Consider the following 25,356-nt stretch of genomic DNA (forward strand, 5'->3'; position numbering starts at 1 on the left):
GGCAGTATTATAGTAGTTATATTCTTGTATATAGGGGGCAGTATTATAGTAGTTATATTCTTGTATATAGGGGGCAGTATTATAGTAGTTCTATTGTATATAGGAGCAGTATTATAGTACTTATATTCTTGTACATAGGAGCAGTATTATAGTAGTTATATTCTTGTATATAGGGGGCAGTATTATAGTAGTTATATTCTTGTATATAGGGGGCAGTATTATAGTAGTTATATTCTTATATATAGGAGCAGTATTATAGTAGTTATATTCTTGTATATAGGGGCAGTATTAAAGTAGTTATATTCTTGTATATAGGAGCAGTATTATAGTAGTTATATTCTTGTATATAGGGGGCAGTATTATAGTAGTTATATTCTTGTATATAGGGGGCAGTATTATATTAGTTATATTCTTGTATATAGGGGCAGTATTATAGTAGTTATATTCTTGTATATAGGAAGCAGTATTATAGTAGTTATATTCTTGTACATAGGGGGCAGTATTATAGTAGTTATATTCTTGTATATAGGGGCAGTATTATATCGTAGTTATATTCCTGTATATAGGGGCAGTATTATAGTAGTTATATTCTTGTATATAGGGGGCAGTATTATAGTAGTTATATTCTTGTATATAGGTGCTGTATTATAGTAGTTATATTCTTGTACATAGGAGCAGTATTATAGTAGTTATATTCTTGTATATAGGGGGCAGTATTATAGTAGTTATATTCTTGTATATATGAGGCAGTATTATAGTAGTTATATTCTTGTATATAGGGGGCAGTATTATAGTAGTTATATTCTTGTATATAGCGGCAGTATTATAGTAGTTATATTCTTGTATATAGGGGGCAGTATTATAGTAGTTATATTCTTGTATATAGGGGGCAGTATTATAGTAGTTATATTCTTGTATATATGAGGCAGTATTATAGTAGTTATATTCTTGTATATAGGAGGCAGTATTATAGTAGTCATATTCTTGTATATAGGAGGCAGTATTATAGTAGTTATATTCTTGTATATATGAGCAGTATTATAGTAGTTATATTCTTGTATATAGGGGGCAGTATTATAGTATTTACATTCTTGTATTAAGGGGCAATATTATGCTAGTTATAGTCTTGTACGTGGGGGGAAGTATTATAGTAGTTATACTATTGTATAAGTGTGATTTTGCTATATGTGTAGTATGGTGTGTGTGTGTGTGTGTGTGTGTGTGTGTGTGTATATATATATATATATATATATATATATATATATATATATATATATATGTGTGTCCTGGTTAATCTCCAACTAAACCGAATATTCTCTCCTTGTATTTATCATATAGGAGATCCACGTGTACACAGCAGCTGTGCAGCAACACTTCGACCTCCTCTTCCTCGCTGACGGTAGAGAATTTCTGAGCACAACAGACTGTGTGAGTCGTGACTCTGCTGACCGCACTATCATTGCTTGGGATTTTGCCACAACTGCAAAAATCTCCAATCAGATATTTCATGTAAGTCTCGTATTTCTTGATGCCATTACTGCCACTACAATGAGCACACATATGGCTGTAAATGTCTGGATATATATGAAACCAAGTCACGGGGGATGGAGGTGTTGTGAACTTCTTATATGGCATCTCAATAGAATAATACTCTCCTGTGCCGGAAATAACTGATAACATGGAACAATAGACTGCATTCAATGCACAATGAATGGAGATTGGGTAAACTTTAGATTTACTTTACCTTTTTTAAGTAATGTTTTTTTGCAAATCTATTGTTTCAGATAGTTTTTGGCTTCCAGTTCAGTGGCAATTACGCTTTGAGCTGAAGATTTGATTAATCTGAAACTGGTTGCTAGGAAGTTTCTTCAAAAAAGTCTGTGGTTACTTCGTAATGGACCCCTAGTAACCAGATTGTCAGACATGAATCAGACCCTTAGCTAAAAGCTGAATTGGCACTGCCCAAATAGCAGAAGGAATAACGGCTTGGCAGCAGTCACACCTTGTCATTCTGCCAAACTTTTCCCGCCACCTTGTCATTCTGCTAATCCTTCCCGCCACCTTGTCATTCTGCCAATCCTTCCCACCACCTTGTCATTCTGCCAATCCTTCCCACCACCTTGTCATTCTGCCAATCCTTCCCGCCACCTTGTCATTCTGCCATTCCTTCCCGCCACCTTGTCATTCTGCCAATCCTTGCCGCCACCTTGTCATTCTGCCAATCCTTCCCGCCACCTTGTCATTCTGCCAATCCTTCCCGCCACCTTGTCATTCTGCCAATCCTTCCCGCCACCTTGTCATTCTGCCAATCCTTCCCGCCACCTTGTCATTCTGCCAATCCTTCCCGCCACCTTGTCATTCTGCCAATCCTTCCCGCCACCTTGTCATTCTGCCAATCCTTCCCGCCACCTTGTCATTCTGCCAATCCTTCCCGCCACCTTGTCATTCTGCCAATCCTTGCCGCCACCTTGTCATTCTGCCAATCCTTCCCGCCACCTTGTCATTCTGCCAATCCTTCCCGCCACCTTGTCATTCTGCCAATCCTTCCCGCCACCTTGTCATTCTGCCAATCCTTCCCGCCACCTTGTCATTCTGCCAATCCTTCCCGCCACCTTGTCATTCTGCCAATCCTTCCCGCCACCTTGTCATTCTGCCAATCCTTCCCGCCACCTTGTCATTCTGCCAATCCTTCCCGCCACCTTGTCATTCTGCCAATCCTTCCCGCCACCTTGTCATTCTGCCAATCCTTCCCGCCACCTTGTCATTCTGCCAATCCTTCCCGCCACCTTGTCATTCTGCCAATCCTTCCCGCCACCTTGTCATTCTGCCAATCCTTCCCGCCACCTTGTCATTCTGCCAATCCTTCCCGCCACCTTGTCATTCTGCCAATCCTTCCCGCCACCTTGTCATTCTGCCAAACCTTCCCGCCACCTTGTCATTCTGCCAAACCTTCCCGCCACCTTGTCATTCTGCCAAACCTTCCCGCCACCTTGTCATTCTGCCAAACCTTCCCGCCACCTTGTCATTCTGCCAAACCTTCCCGCCACCTTGTCATTCTGCCAAACCTTCCCGCCACCCTGTCATTCTGCCAAACCTTCATGCCACCCTGTCATTCTGCCAAACCTTCCCGCCACCCTGTCATTCTGCCAAACCTTCCCGCCACCCTTTCATTCTGCCAAGCCTTCCCGCCGCCTTGTCATTCTGCCAATCCTTCCCGCCGCCTTGTCATTCTGCCAATCCTTCCCGCCACCTTATCAGTAAGCAGTATGCTCCCCCTAGTGGTGGCTGCAGGCAGGTAAAATTTGATCATTTAACTCTATGCTGGGGATTTGGAGCTCTGTATCAGAAAATCACTTTAAACATATATTTAAAAAAAATAAGCAGCACAGAATTTTGACCTATTTAGATAAAAAATAAAAAAAGAATAGGGATCAAGTGTGGACTTTCAGTATCTCATGTAAAATACCACATTTCATCTATTTGTACATTTTCAAGGACACACCGAAGCTTCAGCATTTAGAAATGTAAGTTCATGCGGAGCTGAAAGCCGCCTCGATAGTCCTCAGTATAATGAGCATCTACAGAGTCTACCATGTGGAAAATAACGCTGACTTGTAGTAGAACCGATTAATATTCCCCCGTCCCGCCGCCGCCAGGCCCGATACTGTGTGAGTGTTATTTATTGATTGCAATTCATGAGATTGTATTAAATGTGAAGCGTCAGATTCTCGTCATAAGTGAAGTCGACAATGAGGGACACTTGACTTCATCTTATCGGGGGAGCTTGAAACTGATACGTATATTTTTTAGGTTATTTTTCATAAAAGTAAGACTCTAAGCTGGTTTTCACTTCTGATGATTGCCATATGCAGCCACTGTTGTGGAACTATAACTCCCAGCATGCTAGCTGTTGTAGTTTTACCATAGCTGAAGGGCGTAGGTAATAAAGGGTTACTATTCATCTCATGGGCACAGTATAGGAGGCTGTACACGCTGCCGGGCATCCAGCTGAAAAGGACATGTGGGAGGAGCATTATGAGCTGCTCTTACCCAATCATCTGGGCCTGGAGTTCTCTCAGCAATTCCGATAGGCTGACAGTTGATTCCTCCCAAATGTCCGTTTCAGCTGGATGCCAGTCACAGTATACCAATCCCCAACCTCTTGGAGCTTTGAGCACCCACTAGTTTAACCCTTTATCAGCATCTTATAGTTGTCCTGGTGCCGCTGTTCTATGGGAGAGACCACCTTATAGCCTATGTACACCGTCGAAAGCGATTTTATTCCTTTTTCTTTTAATAAAAATGTCTATCAGTGTGTTTGGTGCAACTTTCTAATTTGTTTTTATGAAAAATTATTTTAACTTTTTGAGATACAGCTGCTTTGTATCCTTTATACAGAGCAGCTGTGTCTAGTGCTGAGACCTGAATCCGTCAGGTCAGTGGGACTGACGGGTTCAGTGTCAGCGGGTCCTGCCTGTCTCTGACATGCAGGATCCACCTGTTACCGATCACATCTAAGTAATAATGTGATCCAATACGCAGGTCCCGCTGACACTGAACCCGTCACATGTCACTATCACATGTCAGAAGTTTGTTAAACGTTAAGCTACACTTTAGGATATCTGCTTGCTGTTAGTGAACAGAAACATTAATCTTTAGATTCAGAGGCTGCAAGTCTGTCCTGACGTAATCCTGCTTACACCACTAATGGGTTTGTTACAGTGTATCAATGTAGGTAAGAACTATCAGCCGAGAGTCCAGGACCGGAGAGAGATTTGTGCTGCTGTGCTTGGCTCACAAAGCATTTATTAGTGCATTGTAACAAACACTCAGCTGTGTGAGCAGCACTAGGTCCGAGTGTAAACAAGAATGTTTTGGGTCATAGATTTTACAGCATGATTATTACATGTCACCGGTGGATTCTGTGGTTCAGCAACTGCATACAGCGACACACGAGAATATCACATACAATTTCTTCAGAAATTAAAATGTTCATGTATCTCCCTTTTTTTGTTTAAGGAAAGATATACCTGCCCAAGTCTTGCTCTGCACCCGAAGGAGAACGTGTTTGCAGCACAGACTAATGGAAACTACATTGCCTTATTCTCCACCCAGCGCCCATACAAAATAAATAAGAAGAGGAGGTTTGAAGGGCACAAGGTAATGTATGTGTACCTTAGTGTACCACTATTCTTGTCCATAGGGGGCAGTATTCTAGTAGTTATAGTCTTGTATATAGGAGCAGTATTATAGTAGTTATATTCTTGTATATAGGGGCAGTATTATAGTAGTTATATTCTTGTATATAGGGGCAGTATTATAGTAGTTATATTCTTGTATATAGGGGGCAGTATTATAGTAGTTATAGTCTTGTATATAGGAGCAGTATTATAGTAGTTATATTCTTGTATATAGGAGCAGTATTATAGTAGTTATATTCTTGTATATAGGGGGCAGTATTATAGTAGTTATATTCTTGTATATAGGGGGCAGTATTATAGTAGTTATATTCTTGTATATAGGGGCAGTATTATAGTAGTTATATTCTTGTATATAGGGGGCAGTATTATAATAGTTATATTCTTGTATATAGGGGCAGTATTATAGTAGGTGTATTCTTGTATATAGGGGCTGTATTATAGTAGATATATTCTTGTATATAGGAGCAGTATTATAGTAGTTATATTCCTGTATATAGGGGGCAGTATTATAGTAGTTATATTCTTGTATATAGGAGCAGTATTATAGTAGTTATATTCTTGTATATAGGGGCAGTATTATAGTAGTTATATTCTTTTATATAGGAGCAGTATTATAGTAGTTATATTCTTGTATATAGGAGCAGTATTATAGTAGTTATATTCTTGTATATAGGGGGCAGTATTATAGTAGTTATATTCTTGTATATAGGGGCAGTATTATAGTAGTTATATTCTTGTATATAGGAGCAGTATTATAGTAGTTATATTCTTGTATATAGGGGGCAGTATTATAGTAGTAATATTCTTGTATATAGGGGGCAGTATTATAGTAGTTATATTCTTGTATATAGGAGCAGTATTATAGTAGTTATATTCTTGTATATAGGAGCAGTATTAGGGCATGGCCACACGTGGCGGATTTCCTCCGCAACTGTCCGCATCAATGCCGCACAGAATCTGCGTTGCAGATTCTGCTGCGGATCTGCCCAAAATGTGCAGTAAATTGATGCGGACTAGCTGCTGCGGACTGCGGTAAAAGTACTTCCCTTCTCCCTATCAGTGCAGGATAGAGAGAAGGGACAGCACTTTCCCTTGTGAAAGTCAAAGAAATTCATACTTACCGGCCGTTGTCTTGGTGACGCGTCCCTCCTTCGGCATCCAGCCCGACCTCCCTGGATGACGCGGCAGTCCATGTGACCGCTGCAGCCTGTAATTGGCCTGTGATTGGCTGCAGCCGTCACTTAGACTGAAACGTCATCCTGGGAGGCCGGACTGGAGACAGAAGCAGGGAGTTCTCGGTAAGTATGAACTTCAATTTTTTTTACAGGTTGCTGTATATTGGGATCGGTAGTCACTGTCCAGGGTGCAGAAACAGTTACTGCCGATCGCTTAACTCTTTCAGCACCCTGGACAGTGACTATTTACTGACGTCTCCTAGCAACGCTCCCGTCATTACGGGAGCCCCATTGACTTCCTCAGTCTGGCTGTAGACCTAGAAATACATAGGTCCAGCCAGAATGAAGAAATGTCAAGTTAAAAAAGCAAGACGCATCCGCAGCACACATAACATGTGCATGACAGCTGCGGACTTCATTGCGGAAATTAGAATCTCCATTGAAGTCAATGGAGAAATTCCGCCATGAGTCCGCAACCAGTCCGCCACTGCTCCGCAACAGACAGAGCATGCTGCGGACACCAAATTCCGCTCCGCAGCCTATGCTCCGCAGCGGAATTTTACGCATCGTCTAAACGAACACTGCTAAATTAAAGTGGAAGTCAATGGAGAAACGGCTCAGTTGCGGATTAACGCTGCGGAGTGTCCGCAGCGGAATTTAAGTGAAATTCCGCCACGTGTGAACCCAGCCTTATAGTAGTTGTATTCTTGTATATAGGGAGCAGTATTATAGTAGTTATATTCTTGTATATAGAAGGCAGTATTATAGTAGTTATATTCTTGTATATAGGGGGCAGTATTATAGTAGTTATATTCTTATAGATAGGGGCAGTATTATAGTAGTTATATTCTTGTATATAGTTGGCAGTATTATAGTAGCTATATCCTTGTATATAGGAGCAGTATTATAGTAGTTATATTCTGTATATAGGGGGCAGTATTATAGTAGTTATATTCTTGTATATAGGAGCAGTATTATAGTAGTTATATTCCTGTATATAGGGGCAGTATTATAGTAGTTATATTCTTGTATATAGGAGCAGTATTATAGTAGTTATATTCTTGTATATAGGAGCAGTATTATAGTAGTTATATTCCTGTATATAGGGGCAGTATTATAGTAGTTATATTCTTGTATATAGGAGCAGTATTATAGTAGTTATATTCTTGTATATAGGAGCAGTATTATAGTAGTTATATTCTTGTATATAGGGGACCAGTATTATAGTAGTTATATTCTTGTATATAGGAGGCAGTATTATAGTAGTTATATTCTTGTATATAGGGGCAGTATTATAGTAGTTATATTCTTGTATATAGGAGCAGTATTATAGTAGTTATATTCTTGTATATAGGGGGCAGTATTATAGTAGTTATATTCTTGTATATAGGAGGCAGTATTATAGTAGTTATATTCTTGTATATAGGAGCAGTATTATAGTAGTTATATTCTTGTATATAGGGGCAGTATTATAGTAGTTATATTCTTGTATATAGGGAGCAGTATTATAGTAGTTATATTCTTGTATATAGAAGGCAGTATTATAGTAGTTATATTCTTGTATATAGGGGGCAGTATTATAGTAGTTATATTCTTATAGATAGGGGCAGTATTATAGTAGTTATATTCTTGTATATAGTTGGCAGTATTATAGTAGCTATATCCTTGTATATAGGAGCAGTATTATAGTAGTTATATTCTGTATATAGGGGGCAGTATTATAGTAGTTATATTCTTGTATATAGGAGCAGTATTATAGTAGTTATATTCCTGTATATAGGGGCAGTATTATAGTAGTTATATTCTTGTATATAGGAGCAGTATTATAGTAGTTATATTCTTGTATATAGGAGCAGTATTATAGTAGTTATATTCCTGTATATAGGGGCAGTATTATAGTAGTTATATTCTTGTATATAGGAGCAGTATTATAGTAGTTATATTCTTGTATATAGGAGCAGTATTATAGTAGTTATATTCTTGTATATAGGGGACCAGTATTATAGTAGTTATATTCTTGTATATAGGAGGCAGTATTATAGTAGTTATATTCTTGTATATAGGGGGCAGTATTATAGTAGTTATATTCTTGTATATAGGGGACAGTATTATAGTAGTTATATTCTTGTATATAGGAGCAGTATTATAGTAGTTATATTCTTGTATATAGGGGCAGTATTATAGTAGTTATATTCTTGTATATAGGGGGCAGTATTATAGTAGTTATATTCTTGTATATAGGGGGCAGTATTATAGTAGTTATATTCTTGTATATAGGAGCAGTATTATAGTAGTTATATTCTTGTATATAGGAGCAGTATTATAGTAGTTCTATTCTTGTATATAGGAGCAGTATTATAGTAGTTATATTCTTGTATATGGGGGCAGTATTCTAGTAGTTATATTCTTGTATATAGGGGGCAGTATTATAGTAGTTATATTCTTGTATATAGGGGCAGTATTATAGTAGTTATATTCTTGTATATAGGAGCAGTATTATAGTAGTTATATTCTTGTATATAGGAGCAGTATTATAGTAGTTGTATTCTTGTATATAGGGAGCAGTATTATAGTAGTTATATTCTGATTTATAATATTATTTTACTAATAACATTAGCAATAGAGGGCAGTTTAGCTGTTGCTGGTATAATTAGCTTCACCAAAGTGAGCCCAGAAAAGAACAACTCCTTGTGTGACCTTACAATGTTTTCAGGACAGTTGTCACTTTCCTTCCCCCACTCCCCTATATAACTCATAGACGTCCCAGCGCATTACTCAGTAGTGGTTCACATTGCCCACAATTCTCCATCCTGAGACTGTAGATTGAATATATTTCTGTGCTGACATTTTGTTGCCTCTCCATGTTAATTGTGGTGGGAAATTCCTTGGAGGTTGATATTATTTAGTGCTTTCTCTTATATCTGATGTATTAGGAGGCATCGACCCAGCATGTCTTGGATACGACACCCTGCAGTGAACAGTCAGTTTCCCGGCTGTTCCTATGTACAGGAGGTCACAGTAAACGACTTGCGAAATAATCACAGAACTTTTCCCTTTAAATCCACGCACTTTATTATAAAGGTAGATTTTAGTGTATTTCCTGGGCTGCGTACATAAAACGAGCGCCGTAGGTTATAGACAATAGATCCTGCCATTCAGTAAGCCGCGCTCAGCGATCGATGTCTGGATCATTTATTATTCATGTTGAGCTCGGTGTCTGAATGTAAATGTTTTACCTGTGGCTGTGAGTTCAGGAGTCTTCAGAAATACAAGTTCATATTTGGTTTTCAGGCTGCGGGTTTTTAGATACTGAATTTTTTTTTCTTGTACTGCTAATTTTTGCTATTTTTTTTAATATCGTCTCGTACTCCATGGTAAATAAAGCTTAATCAATATAGAATAAAATTTTTGCAACTTTCTAATATGTGTTTCGATTCTTCATTTCATAATCTCTGCTTGCTGCACCCATACAAACCTATTGCTTGTCACAGCTGAGGGTTTGTTACAATTGTTTTGCCAATCCTCTTTGAGCTAAACAGTCAGATTTCCAGAGTAATAGGGTAACGCCAAACGTGTCATACTCTCCAACGCGGATTTAGTTGCAAAATCTTCATTGAGATGCTGCGGACTGGAAAATCGTAAGCATGTCCTCCATTCCGTGCTGATGCTTTTAAAAACCTCATCCACGTAAATTGTACTGTAAATCGCTGCATTTTTAGTGTGGAATCTACACCGAAACGCCGAGGCAATTCTTCAGCGTCTTAATTCACCCAATACATTTACCTGATACATTGTAGCAAACTCTCAGAACTGAAGAGAGATTTCTGCTGCGGGTATGTTTAGCTCACAGAGTATGGTCTAGACTGGATACAATTGTAGCAAACCATCAGCTGTGAAAAGAATTAGGTCTACATGAATTTTCAGCCTCTGATTATACACCAGGATGGATATAATCCCTCAGCTGTGTCATGTCTAGATCTAGGTTCGGATGGGTTTACTGTCTTAGGATGTACACAAGAGTGTTTCCACTCACCGACAGCAATCCGAGATCTTGAAAATGGCACGGAATTGAAAGGTAAAATGTATTAAGAAGCTGCTGAGCTATTTGTTATTCATCAGGTTTACTATTTCAGATGGAAGCCGTGTAAAAGTGAATTACCGTATGTATGTCTGTGCTTTCCAATGACATAGATCCACCGTTAGATGTATTATTTTTCGCGTTTCTTAAAGCGACCCTTCCGGGCCGTTCTCAGGACAAAATTATAAATGTGATGGTGTATATGGAGTAATATTACCGGTTGCCCTCCAGTTGTACCCCTCTGCCATGGATCTGCCGTTTTAGGGTCCCCTCTGTGTTGTCTCAAAATGCCCCAGCTCGTCTTAAGACACTCCCTCTGGTCACTAATTGGACAGAACTGCTCACGTGAGCAGCTCTGGCCAATCCAAGAACAGTGGGCGTGTCTCAGACTCATAATCTAAGAAGCGCTTAGGGGGACCCAAAAAAGGCAGAGCCACGGCAGAGAGGCAGAACTGGAGGGCACCAGGTAATATTACTCCATATACCCCATCATATTTAAAATGTTGTCCCGGGACCGGGGGGGGGGGGTGTGGCTTTAATACTGAGGATCAGTTGAGGAGTCAGGACCCAGCAGGAGATCCAGAAGCCGGAGGTTCTCTCTACAAAGATTATTCTGATTTCTCCCTCTGCGTATTCTATCATCTCTCCGCAGCCTTGTAAAACAGCAACAAAGTTGTCGAACACATTGAATTTATGGCCTTTATTACGGCTCCGTCGGTGTAAGTAGAGGAGTAGCGGGAGCCGAGGCGCCTTCCTATTGTTTATAGTAAAAAGAAATGTTTTTTGCAGCGATCCGGTGAGAGGAGAGGATTATCTGTGCAGGAAAACTCATTAAGATGCTTTGTCTCTTTCAAACAGGTGGTAGGATTTGCCGTGGGATGCGAGTTCTCTCCGGACGGATCCATCGTCGTAACGGGGAGTTCTGAAGGGAGCGTCGTCTTTTACAACTACCATACATCCAAAATCATTCAAAAGCTCCCCAGCCATGGGAGCGCCTGCGTTGGCGTCAATTACCATTCGGTTGTCCCGTCGCTGCTGGCAACCTGTTATTGGGATGGAATGATCCAAATTTGGGAATGAACAGAGTTTATTTTAAATTTTATTTATTCATACATATATATTTACATTTCTATAGGCCTTAATGCGTTCCTATTGTTCAGCCAACCCCCAAAAAAATCGCCATCCAGCTGATGTGTATCAGATGCCGCATTGCAGGAATGTTGTGTAACCTGGAGATTTTGGGTCTTTTCCCTCCTCTTCTGGTTTCGGTAAATGAACATGTTCTCTCTTTGTCGGCCTATAACTGGTGTGATGTCAGAGCGGTGGTTTAAGCCAACCAGATGTTTTCTCCGCTGCTCCCACCCCCTTTGCATTAAAACACTGAGGGAGAAATACTGCAGCTGCATCCCCCTCCTCTCCCTCTTTATCTATTTAGAATTTTATTTATTTTTTTGGTATCGCAAAGGAGGACTACAGGCTACTGGAGGGTAAGGAAGATGCCGCTTACACCTACACAATCATATTTAAATGCAAGGGCTAAAACCAGTGCTGACTGAGTTCTGCTCACAAAGCTAATAGGTTGTTACAATGTGTCAGTGTAGATAAACCTTGTAGAGCTAAACAGCCTTGACTCTCGGTTGATGTATTTTACCTGCACTCAGAGGAGAGGGATCTGTGCTGCTGATGGATTTAGCGCACAGAGGATTTTCTGAACTGGATACAAGTGTAGCAAACTCTCAGCTGTGAGAAGTATTAGGACAGTATTCGTTTTGCCTCTGGGTGGCTTTCCACTACGGCCGGCCTTAGAAAGCGTATGGCATAAAGTTCAGTGAGAATCTTGAAGAGCTGCATTATTTGCTGTGTTACTTTCTTCTTGTTACACATTGTTTCATTTGCTATATATCAATGTATATTCTGTCCGGCATTTTACAACCTGACCCACAAATTGTCAAGTTTACATTGAGACATTAAAATGGTTTAAAGTTTAATCCCCTCCCCCTTATTGTGGCTCCTCCTGTCAGTCGATCAATCCTGATAATCTTCTGTTCCTCACTGGAGGTTTAATTACTTGTAGTTTATAATCATTCTGTCCTCGCTGTAATAGAAATACTCTTTCCATGTGCTGAGCTTGTGCTTCTACACAGCAGCCAATCTGAACAATGTGATCTGCAGTGTAAAGCATGGGGGCAAGATTAAAGAGGCTCTGTCACCAGATTTTGCAACCCCTATCTGCTATTGCATGTGATCGGCGCTGCAATGTAGATTACAGTAACGTTTTTATTTTTAAAAAACGAGCATTTTTGGCCAAGTTATGACCATTTTTGTAGTTATGCAAATGAGGCTTGCAAAAGTCCAAGTGGGTGTGTTTAAAAGTAAAAGTCCAACTGGGCGTGTATTATGTGCGTACATCGGGGCGTTTTTACTACTTTTACTAGCTGGGCGCTCTGAAGAGAAGTAACATCCTCTTCTCTTCAGAACGCCCAGCTTCTGACAGTGCAGATCTGTGACGTCACTCACAGGTCCTGCATCGTGTCGGCCACATCGGCACCAGAGGCTACAGTTGATTCTGCAGCAGCATCAGCGTTTGCAGGTAAGTCGATCTTACCTGCAAACGCTGATGCTGCTGCAGAATCAACTGTAGCCTCTGGTGCCGATGTGGCCGACACGATGCAGGACCTGTGAGTGACGTCACAGCGTGATCTGCCAGAAGCTGGGCGTTCTGAAGAGAAGTGGATGATACTTCTCGTCAGAACGCCCAGCTAGTAAAAGTATTAAAAACGCCCCGATGTACGCACGTAATACACGCCCACTTGGACTTTTACTTTTAAACACACCCACTTGGACTTTTACTTTTAAACACACCCACTTGGACTTTTGCAAGCCTCATTTGCATAACTACAAAAATAGTCATAACTTGGCCAAAAATGCTCGTTTTTTAAAAATAAAAACGTTACTGTAATCTACATTGCAGCGCCGATCTGCTGCAATAGCAGATAGGGGCTGCAAAATCTGGTGACAGAGCCTCTTTAAAGCCCCTTTTAGACTTGCCAATTATCAGGCAAACGAGCATTCAAAGAATCAGCGATCAGCAGATGAACGAGCAAACGCATCTTATAATTTTAAATATTGAAAATATTATCGTTGCCGGCAGCGCACCTCTCTCTGTGTAAACGTGGAGACGCGCTGCCGACATGATGATAATGTATGGGGACGAGCCATCGTAGTAACGAGTAATCCATAATAACGTCCCCATACAAAGCTCCTTGTGAAAGGAGCAAACGAGCGCCGATCAACAACAGGCGCTGCGTGTAGGTTTGCTTTGCCAAGCCCCTTACATCTCCTTTAAATATGTAAATACATCAGCAACATAAGAAGGAAAATAATATTGTAATATAGAAAAACCCAACCATACGCTCAAGGACCGGCATCGCTTTTTCAGTCGGGGAAAACAGCACGCTACTACTGTACAAATAATACCACCATACACTGACAATATAGCAGTCACATAGCAGATCTACACAGTTTTATCACGCTGCAGACCAGACAAGAGAATACAAAACTGATCAGACTCGGTCACAAGAAGAATATGTGATTAAAGAGAATCCGTCAGCTCTCTGGACCTGTTTAAGAAAATATATGTATTCCCCATGAAGTAACAATTCTGGAGCATCTTTTCTTACAACTCTTACAACAGGGATTCTCCACTACCGGACATCTGATGACCTATCCACCAGATAGGTCATCCGTATATGATTGGTGCTGGTCCGACACCCGGACCCCGCGCCGATCAGCTGCTCCGGCACCCGGACCCGCGCCGATCAGCTGCTCAGGCACCCGGACCCCGCACCGATCAGCTGCTCCGGCTGCCTCCGGGCACCAGACGTTCATGCCGGAAGCACAGAGGAACAGAGGAATGGCACAACAATGAGTTTTAAGATGCTCCAGTATTATCATCTCATGTGGAATACAATAATTTACTATAACAGACATGTCAGGAGAGGTGACAGATCCTCTATAAATCCAGTGACTCACAGGTGACGTATTTTCTTCTCCCTCTAGCCCAAACCGACGTGACGACTTTTCCTGACAACTGCAGAGTTTCCTGCCAAGACGTCTATGGCTTTAAGCTTGTCCAGCCATTCCTGCCTAGTAATAGAAATAAATTCAGACCCCAGACCAGACTGCAAATCAATTCAAACCCTAGACAAGACCCCTAAATAAGTTATATAAAATAATAGTGCACCAGAGAGTAAAAGTGTCATATTTTGTACCCCACTAGGTAATAGTGCCACATTTAGGCCACAAACCATAATGGTGCTCCTCTTAGTGTCCCCCCTCCCTTTGTGCTCCCACACAGCAATAATGACCCTTTTGTGCCCCTACGTAGTAATCATGGCCACTGTTGTGCCCCCAATAAAGTAATAATGCCCCTTTTGTTCCCTCTAGAAAGTAGTAATGCCCCCTTGACATTAAAAATATCTCCTTACTGCCCCACAAAGCTCATATGATCGGCCCATACGGAAGTCGAACATTCCTACCAAGGTCATATCAGCGGCCGATATAACCTTTGTAAGTGCCTATGACTTCTGTAGGTGCTGATGTGGCTTCTAGGGTCTTCATCTTCATCTGGCGCCTCCACAAGGATTTTTTTGTTTTTTTTCACATTATTCCTAACTATCTTCACCATCGGCAGAAGTCTGGTATCTACCTACACCCCATGTTAACTCAGGAGGCTTTGCATACTGTGGATCGGTTATATGCAGTGATACACTGCCAAATACATGAAAATTTAATTGTGCCGACTACCCTGCACAACCAAAATAGGTGAGTTGGTCACAACTACATAATCACGTATACAATTATCTGTCTTTTCACCTGTATGTATCCTGATGATATTTACCTTATAGCAGCACCTTTCTTTTGTTCTCTCTCATTTTTTTGGTATACATATAAATTTGTATTGTGTCAAAATCTGCATCTCCCAGTATGGCCTGAGCAATGGTAAGGAGTTGCTGTTTCACAAAAAAGAATGCTACCATCCATCATCTCGCTGCAGATCATACAGTGACTACAGTACTGATCAGTCAGGGAGAATAAAACATTTACATTCAGTGACTCACAGGTGACGTCTAGTCGTTCTTTTTCTTCATCCGGTCTAGACCTCCATAATGACTTTTCCCGACCACGACCAAGTTCTGCAGAGTTTGCCACACAGATGTCTTTGGCTCCTCACTTTTCCAAAATTTCCACACCTATAAACTAATATAAATTTCTCATGGGGCCACACACTATTCCCCTAAATATAATAGTACCATACACTGTGCCCCTGAATACAATTGTGTCAAATACTATGAAGTAAAGCACCACACACAGTGCCCCCTGTAGATAGTGACATTCACAATGCATCCTGTAGAATGTGCCTCACACAATGCCTTATGTAGATAGTGCCCCTCATATAGCCCCCCTGTATATAGTGCCCTTTCATTGACTTTCTCTCATTGAAGTTCTTGATGATCTGATAAATGGTTGATTTAAGGGCAATCTTACAAGCAGCAATATCCTTGCCTGTAAAGGCCTTTTGTCTACGCATGTTTCCTTGCAGGTAACCATGGTTAACAGAAGAAAACAATGATTTTAAGCAGCATAATTCAGAGTGATATCAGCTGCCTTGTCCTCGTTAACACTTTCTGCTGAGCTAATGGGAAGATCACTGGCCTGAAAGCAGGTCATTTTGTGGCAGGGCTGAAATGCACTGGAAATGTGTTGGTTTTTTTTGTGGTTAAGATCATTTTCATGTCAAAGAATGACTTTGCAATTAATTGCATTTCATCTGATCACGCTTCATAACAATCTAGAGTTAATGCAAATTGCCACTGTGAAAACTGAAGCAGCAAACTTTGTGAAAACCAAAATTTGTGTCTGTTTCAAAACTCTTGGCCAGGACTGGGCACTGTACACATGAATAATATGGGACCCATGCCACACATGTGCCACTCACACATAGAACACATGTCGCACACATGCCACTGAAAACGAGGACATTAACTTACAATGGGGTTTATCGTACTAGAGCAGTAGTTTCCAACTGGGGTGCCATGAGAACGGTCCAGGGGTGCCGTGACACTCCGCTCCTCTACTCTAATTGTCAATTTATTCATACATTTCTAGGAGAATTAACAGAGGAACGGTATAGCGTGGAGATCGAGGAAAAGATGTTCTAGAATTGTTATTTCATGGGGAATACAAGTATTTACTAAAGCAGACATGACGCGAGAGGGGATAGATCCTCTTTAACATTGCGACTTTACGAGCTAAAACACTTTAAGGCTGCATTTTAGAGTCCGTATTATGACCGCAGTACCCGGACCTCCCGCGGTTCAACTGAACTTGGATCACTGTAGGATCCTATGGCGATCTTAGTCCACTTCCATAGAACCGTGGAAGGTACTTGTGGTCATAATATGGACTCTAAAATGTGAGCACACTATGACAGTCTACATATAGTCTTCAGTTTGACTTTAATCTTGTGCCAACCATTATGTGTGAAAATGGTGGATGCCATGAGTTTTGAGGCCGTGTTCACATGTATCATCTGATGTAGCAAACAGGATTTTAAAATGTCCATTTCACACAATGCTTTAGGGCCTGTTCATCAGAGTTTGGTTTCCGTTGATGGGTTCCAACAACGGAAAGTTCTGACGGAACCCATGAACGGAAAGGCAAACAGAAACCAAAGCTTCCATTTGCATTTCAATGGTAATGCTTCCGTTGCAAACGGTTTCCGTTCCGTAAGGATTCAATTTTTTTGGCGGAATCAATAGCGCAGTCGACTGCACTATTGTTTCGGCCAAAAAAGACAATAGGAAACCATTTGCAAAGGAAGCTATGGTTAACGTTTGCCTTTCCGTTGATGGGTTCCTCCAATGGGAAGGTCTGATGGAACCCATCAACGTAAACTGAACGCTGATGTGAACAGGCCCTTACAGACGTGCCATACAGAATGCCCGAAATGTTGTGGCAATTTCTCTAATTGACTTCAATGGGTGTGGGTTTGGAAAAAGCCGGAAGGGCTCAATAGTGGCAACTCCAGCCTTTTCTGCTTAGGGTTTATGTATATTTTTTTACAATAACGGTTTGAGTTGCCAATGAACTGCTAAACTGACATTACGGTATGAAAGGTCCTGGAGGGGCTGCAGTGAAGCTTCTCCTGTTACAGTTTCTGCAGAAATGGATGGATCATGTTTCAACCAGATGCAGGTAAGAATTATTTTGTATTCCGTACCCTGTGCACATATCCTGTCCTTGTTTGCTTTAAACAAATATGCAAAATTAAAAACGAGGTCCGGCACAATATTGCGTTTCTTGTATTTTTCACAGCCGGGCTCCGCATACAGACAGTCGCAATTATCGAGCCGGACGGCAGAGGGGCAGAGATTGGTTGGTAGCCAGCGGTACAATATGCAGTTAGATGATTCTGTAAGGAGCTGCTCCACTTACCTCTGCCGACCTCCGGAGTCTGCTGTAAAGCCGGTTCTCTGAGATGAATCACTTCTACTTTTACATAGCGAATAGCCAGCCACTTATTGAATGCCAAGCACAATTTAACATTGAGTATGATTTTTACACTCATTCAGTTAATGCTCGAAGGTCGGGAAATTGGCTTTATAAAGATAGAATCCCAATATGGCCTGGTTTTCAGGATTTTAACCCTGTTTTCCAGGATTTATTATAGTCCTTAGGAGAGGTGATCAAAATTTGATCAGTGAGGATCGAGCCTCCTACTGATCGACACAATAAATGGGGCCATTTCATTGTTTACACAGGCATAACAGCTCGTCCATACAGGCGCTGTGCTTTTTACTACAGCTCAGTGCCATTTAAGTTAGTCCGCACCCCACCAATCAAACATTAGGATAGGCCATCAATGTTTAGGGAGTAAGTCCAGGGTTAGAAAAAACGTATCTATTTTTTTTTCTAGGAACAGTGCCACATTTATCCAAAGACTGTGTCTGGTATTGCAGTTCATTCCTATTAAAGGGAATTGGAATGAACGGCAATGCCCGACACAACCTATTAAACAGACGTGGGGCTTTAGTATTGGGCTGCGCACAGGTTTGTTTGAAGTCTGTAACCATAGAGACGCATAGTTTTGCATAAGAGCTACAGCCACAAAACGGTACAATGGCTTTAATTGAGAGTACCAGCAAATTGCTCCGTTTTTTGGAACTCTGAGGGTATGTTCACACGTAGTCAACAAAAACGTCTGAAAATCCAGAGCTGTTTTCAAGGGAAAACAGACCCTGCTTTTCAGACGTTTTTTTACCAACTCGCATTTTTCGCGGCGTTTTTTACGTCCGTTTTTGGAGCTGTTTTCATTGGAGTCTATGAGAAAACAGCTCCAAAAACGTCCAAAGAAGTGTCCTGCACTTCTTTTGACGAGGCTGTATTTTTACGCGTCGTCGTTTGACAGCTGTCAAACGACGACGCGTAAATAACAGGTCGTCTGCACAGTACGTCGGCAAACCCATTCAAATGAATGGGCAGATGTTTGCCGACGTATTGGAGCCGTATTTTCAGACGTAAAACGAGGCATAATACGCCTCGTATACGTCTGAAATTTGGCCGTGTGAACATACCCTGAGGGTATGTTCACACGGCCTATTTACGGACGTAATTCGGGCGTTTTTGCCCCGAATTACGTCTGAAAATAGCGCCTCAATAGCGCTGACAAACATCTGCCCATTGAAAGCAATGGGCAGACGTTTGTCTGTTCACACGAGGCGTAATTACGCGCCGCTGTCAAAAGACGGCGCGTAAATAGACGCCCGCGTAGAAGAAGTGACCTGTCACTTCTTTGGCCGTAATTGGAGCCGCTATTCATTGACTCCAATGAATAGCAGCGCTAATTACGGCCGTAATTGACGCGGCGTTCAAGCGCCTGCACATGCCGGTACGGCTGAAATTACGGGGATGTTTTCAGGCTGAAACATCCCCGTAATTTCAGCCGTAACGGACGCCCTCGTGTGAACATACCCTTAGTCTTACCTCCCCCGTTTGTCGTCCTCCAGCCTAGAATATCAGTAAAAGTGTCGGACTACCAGATACCAGATGTTTGGAATTTTACTAAACTGGGAATAGCTGAGGCTCCGGTTAATATCATTGGTATAAGTTCCCAGCCCCGAAAGTTTCCTGATTTGTTTTATTGTCTGGAAATGAGACCTCCCGGGATCGGTAATAATAAGGAATATGTCAATGACTTGGAGCTGCGCACATATCGGGGACATAGGGATGAGTGTAATATACAAGACTCTCCGCTGTAGAGCAGGTAAAGATGTAACATGGGCTGCCGCGGAGCTGGATGTGAAGGTCGGCTATATCCTCTGCAGCTGGAGCATTGTCTCTAATTAGACCCAAAGGAAATATATGTTTGCAGAGATGTTCTTTTCTCGTAAAGGTCGCCAGAAATTGAAAGTGTTTCAAAGCTTGCCGGAGTCGAGGCTTTAACGATCGTCTTGACTATTTAGCGCAAGAGAATACAACTTCTTGGATTTTGCTTACAAATTTACATGTTCAATGGACTTGATGCATCTGTTGCATAGAAGAGGGGAATATAGGTGGAAGGGGACCGGGACAGGCTCCCAAGTATTGCTGCAACTTGTAGCTTCCTCTAAATGCCCCCCTAGTGCTAGTCAGGAATAACTGAGCGCTTCTGGTTTAGTGGGGTCAAGGCAGCAGGGAGCTGTGTCGTGTGACCCTCTTTTCGAGCTTGAAAATGCCTTCAATGGGAAGGTGAAAAGTTGCCTCTATGTTGGGTGAATAAAAATTTTGGATCTTTATAATATTGGAGTGCTGCCTCTTTTCCTCTGGATTGCGATTGTGCGTATTTGGGGTTTCATGTCAAGTCTCCCCTGAGGATAGCACCCTCACTGCAAGCTACAGTGCAGCTCCTATACTTTGCTTTTTCCTACATTACTTATCCTATACTGATCCTGAGTTATATCCTGTATTATACTCCAGAGCTGCACTCACTATTCTGCTGGTGGGGTCAGTGTGTACATACATTACATTACTAATCCTGTACTGATCCTGAGTTACATCCTGTATTATACTCCAGAGCTGCACTCACTATCCTGCTGGTGGGGTCAGTGTGTACATACATTACATTACTAATCCTGTACTGATCCTGAGTTACATCCTGTATTATACTCCAGAGCTGCACTCACTATTCTGCTGGTGGAGTCACTGTGTACATACATTATATTACTTATCCTGTACTGATCCTGAGTTACATCCTGTATTATACTCCGGAGCTGCACTCACTATTCTGCTGGTGGAGTCACTGTGTATATACATTACATTACTTATCCTGTACTGATCCTGAGTTACATCCTGTATTATACTCCGGAGCTGCACTCACTATTCTGCTGGTGGAGTCACTGTGTACATACATTACATTACTTATCCTGTACTGATCCTGAGTTATATCCTGTATTATACTCCAGAGCTTCACTCAGTATTCTGCTGGTGGAGTCACTGTGTACATATATTACATTACTTATCCTGTACTGATCCTGAGTTACATCCTGTATTATACTCCAGAGCTGCACTCACTATTCTGCTGGCGCAGTCACTGTGTACATACATTACATTACTTATGCTGTACTGATCCTGAGTTACATCCTGTATTACCTCCAGAGCTGCACTCACTATTCTGCTGGTGCAGTCACTGTGTACATACATTACATTACTTATATTGTACTGATCCTGAGTTACATCAGTAATTTGGTGAAGGAAAAACTGGCTGCCTCCTGCATTGCAGCAGCTAAGCTATCAGGGGAGTGTCTTACAACAAGCTTGCTGACTGTTTCCAATGACAAATAGAATTAGGATAAGACAAGTAATGTCATGTATGTACACCGTGACTTCCCCAATAGTGAGTGCAGCTCTGGAGTATAATACAGGATGTAACTCAGGATCAGTACAGGATAAGTAATGTAATGTATGTACACAGTGACTCCACCAGCAGAATAGTGAGTGCAGCTCTGGAGTATAATATAAAATGTAACTCGGGATCAGTACAGGATAAGTAATGTAATGTATGTACACAGTGACTCCACCAGCAGAATAGTGAGTGCAGCTCTGGAGTATAATATAGAATGTAACTCGGGATCAGTACAGGATAAGTAATGTAATGTATGTACACAGTGACTCCACCAGCAGAATAGTGAGTGCAGCTCTGGAGTATAATACAGGATGTAACTCAGGATCAGTACAGGATAAGTAATGTAATGTATGTACACAGTGACTCCACCAGCAGAATAGTGAGTGCAGCTCTGGAGTATAATATAGAATGTAACTCGGGATGAGTACAGGATAAGTGATGTAGTGTATGTACACAGTGACTCCACCAGCAGAATAGGGAGTGCAGCTCTGGAGTATAATACAGGATGTAACTCAGGATCAGTACAGGATAAGTGATGTAATGTATGTACACAGTGACTCCACCAGCAGAATAGTGAGTGCAGCTCTGGAGTATAATATAGAATGTAACTCGGGATCAGTACAGGATAAGTAATGTAATGTATGTACACAGTGACTCCACCAGCAGAATAGTGAGTGCAGCTCTGGAGTATAATATAGGATGTAACTCAGGATCAGTACAGGATAAGTAATGTAATGTATCTACACAGTGACTCCACCAGCAGAATAGTGAGTACAGCTCTGGAGTATAATACAGGATGTAACTCAGGATCAGTACAGAATAAGTAATGTAATGTATGTACACAGTGACTCCACCAGCAGAATAGTGAGTGCAGCTCTGGAGTATAATATAGAATGTAACTCGGGATCAGTACAGGATAAGTAATGTAATGTATGTACCCAGTGACTCAAACTTATGTAGATGAAACTATGTATAGACTGGTGATGTAGCAGTCACAGTTTACCTTCTGACTACAGTAATTATTATGGCTCTTCTGAAGACAGAGTTTTCCCAGTGTTTGAGCTGCAGGATGCCGGAATTCTTTTACAATATCTGTACATCCTCCGATGTTACTCCCAATGGATGTGGCATCAGGCCAAGTGATTCACCGTGTGTTACCATCAAAATTCTCTGATGTGAAGATACAAACAAACAGCAACGATGGAAAGTGGAATGAAAGGAAGGGAGAGTGAGACTTGGCAATAACTAGCACAATCACATTATCATTTCAATGGGCGCAATGTAAAGGGCAGGCTATAGGTGGGTAGACGGATGGCATAAAAAGCAGTGACTGCGGTTGCTTCGGGAGACGAGGGTTGAGGATTAAAGCGGCGGCGCTGTCTAGGCTGATGACATTTGCAGGCATTGTGTAAATGACATTTGCTGTACACAGAGAGCGACAGAGCCGTCCTAGGGATCACTTAGTCTGGGAGGCGACCAGAGCTGCAAATTGGCAGCATCGCCTTTCATTCAGAAGATCGGAAGTAGCATCGGATGGCAGCCGCAGCCAACGGATATTATGATCTACGAAGTGTCAGACTCCTAGTGACGCACAGTGTCGGTCATGTCATACATCCAAATTACAAACATATGAAAGCACACGATCGAAGGAGCGACGCACAACCCGGATTATTAAAGGGGTCGTCTCACTACAGACACTGATGCCATAAATGTCCGACAGATTAGACCCCCTCTGCCAATCGCTCGAACAAAGTGGCAGTGGAGCAAGAAAAGCGCTGTGCTTTTATCAGAGGTCGCATGGTTGAGCAGAGCTGAAGTGCTACAGTACTTTCCTAGTTCCAAAACCACTTTGTTTTATCGATCGGTGGGGATCGCAGTGGTTGCACCCCATTGATCGGTCATTGCCAGCAATCCTTGTATCCTATCCTTTAAGGCCTCTTGCTACACCATAGGGCAAATATTTTGATTAAAAAGGAGTGTATGGCTTGCGATAAGTACGTCACAATGCTATGTGATATAACATGCACGATTAAGTGGAGGAGGCGCCTATTTGAAGGTAAAAATATTAAAATCTCATAGCAATATAGTGTTAAATTGCCATCGCACAATATTACATTTGATTTTAATAGAACTCTGCGGGGGAAAAAATGGCATGTGGTTTGTGATTATCCCATAAAATTCCAAGATTGCAATTTCTTGTGACACTAAGCCCCGATATCGCACCGGCACCGCGCTTAACATGATCACATTAGTGCGATCATCAGTGCTTTTTAATCGCTGTACAGCCGATTATGTCATAGAAAAAGGGAGCGAATATATGACAGATCAGACATGGCGCAGAGCTGGTGCCTGTTAGAACAGTTGTGGATATGAGATACATGATTTATATGACATTGCGTACAATATGTTCATCCATACATTCCCTCCAGGCAGCTGTTGATGTGTATTCGATGTAATCAGCCAGAAATGTGTGTAACCTGCTAAACAGTTCTCTTCCCACTTGTGCTCCCCTTCCTCTCTCACAGCATCCAGTGCCAGACAACCTGCAGCTGCATCCCCCTCCTCCCTGTCTCTGTATTACTCTAGTTGGATTTGTTGGGGACTGGAAAACAGAAAGGGGAACTACAGGCTGCTGGAAGGTGGGGATACCACTTCCCACTTGTGCTCCCCTTCCCCTCTCACAGCATCCAGTGCCAGACAACCTGCAGCTGCATCCCCCTCCTCCCTGTCTGTGTATTACTCTAGTTGGATTTGTTGGGGACTGGAAAACAGAAAGGGGAGATACAGGTTGCTGGAAGGTGGGGATACCACTTTCTCCTAATAAGATATATGACAAAGTTTCATGTATTCACATTTACTATTGATTTACGCACTGAAAAATATAATGATTGGCTCCCTTTACTCTAAAATAAGCCTTTAGAGCGCACCACAGCCATACGAGGAACGGTATTGACAAACCTGCTCCAGTGTTCTGTTTGTGTATCCCAAAGATATCCTTTTCAGCGCACTTTCTCCCTGGTCTTGCTTGTTTTTCATCCTGAAGGTGCACAATTGCTTGTGGATTCTCCTTGCTTCACATTACCTGAATGGGAGAGACATAAACCTGGCCTGTGTGGCTTAGAGGGGCTGTCTATTTTACAGTGAGAAACCCGATCATTTCACTACATGTACTGAACTGGTGGTCACCCAGACAGGAGGGCAGATGTTTGCTAGGCAACCTGAGTAACCAAAGTCTGTAGAACATACTAATGGGAAGCTGCAAGAGGAGAAAAATCAACAGGTTGTGCATATATATGTCTGGTTAATAATTTTGGGTGTATGTAGTGACTGCAGTGGAGTTGGGCTTTAACTTTGGGGGCTTTCTTTTGGACAATGTACAAGATTTTAAAATGCGGCTTAAAAACAAGTGATCACTTTCGTATTTTCCAAAGTTATGTAATCCGATGGGTGTACAGTATTGCTATGTCCCCATCCGAATGTTTAACCGCTAATTCCTTTCTTTTTTGTATTTACAGGAGTTGTTTTTGTTGGGATTTTTACAAAAGTGGCGCGGTTTGGTTGCTACATAACATTTAATAAAACCTGGGGGTTGTATGGAGACATAGTTAGTTCGATCGTGTGCCCTAAAAGCTGTATTTTTTTTTCCCCCCAAATCATCAGAAACTTTTTTCTTTTTCTAGGTGGGATCTGTTCGCACTGTCGTCAGAGGCTTCATCCGTAGTCTATCGGCAGTTCAGTCATGTAGAGCTTCTTTTTTTTTTCCATCAAAACAATGGCACCCGACGGACTGGTGCTGGTGGTATCTGGCTTTACCATGGCATTGGGTTATAGTATGCTGTGAATGGAATCCACGATGGAAGTGTGAACAGAGCCTAAAGCTGTTGATTAATGTAGCACCAAAAAGAACCCAAACAAAAATTCAGATTTTTTTTTTTATTATTCATTTAAGAGCTTTCATCA

General features: G+C 41.6%; 1 protein-coding gene across 5 annotated transcripts in view; it reads left to right on the forward strand.

Annotated features, from left to right (window-relative positions):
• Positions 1–12,442, forward strand: part of WDR25 (WD repeat domain 25) — a 75,638-nt gene extending 63,196 nt beyond the window's left edge. For 4 of the 5 annotated variants that reach the window (XM_075844229.1, XM_075844228.1, XM_075844227.1 and 1 more), the window contains 3 exons: positions 1,339–1,509; positions 5,020–5,160; positions 11,313–12,442. In XM_075844229.1, the coding sequence (XP_075700344.1) occupies positions 1,339–1,509; positions 5,020–5,160; positions 11,313–11,534 (534 nt within the window). In that variant the 3' untranslated portion in view covers positions 11,535–12,442. Of the gene's footprint in view, positions 1–1,338; positions 1,510–5,019; positions 5,166–11,312 lie in introns of all 5 variants that reach the window. The other variant, XM_075844230.1, reaches the window with a different exon arrangement.
• Positions 12,443–25,356: the final 12,914 nt, after the last annotated feature.

This window comes from Rhinoderma darwinii, chromosome 12, assembly GCF_050947455.1.
Source record: "Rhinoderma darwinii isolate aRhiDar2 chromosome 12, aRhiDar2.hap1, whole genome shotgun sequence".
NCBI lineage: Eukaryota > Metazoa > Chordata > Amphibia > Anura > Rhinodermatidae > Rhinoderma > Rhinoderma darwinii.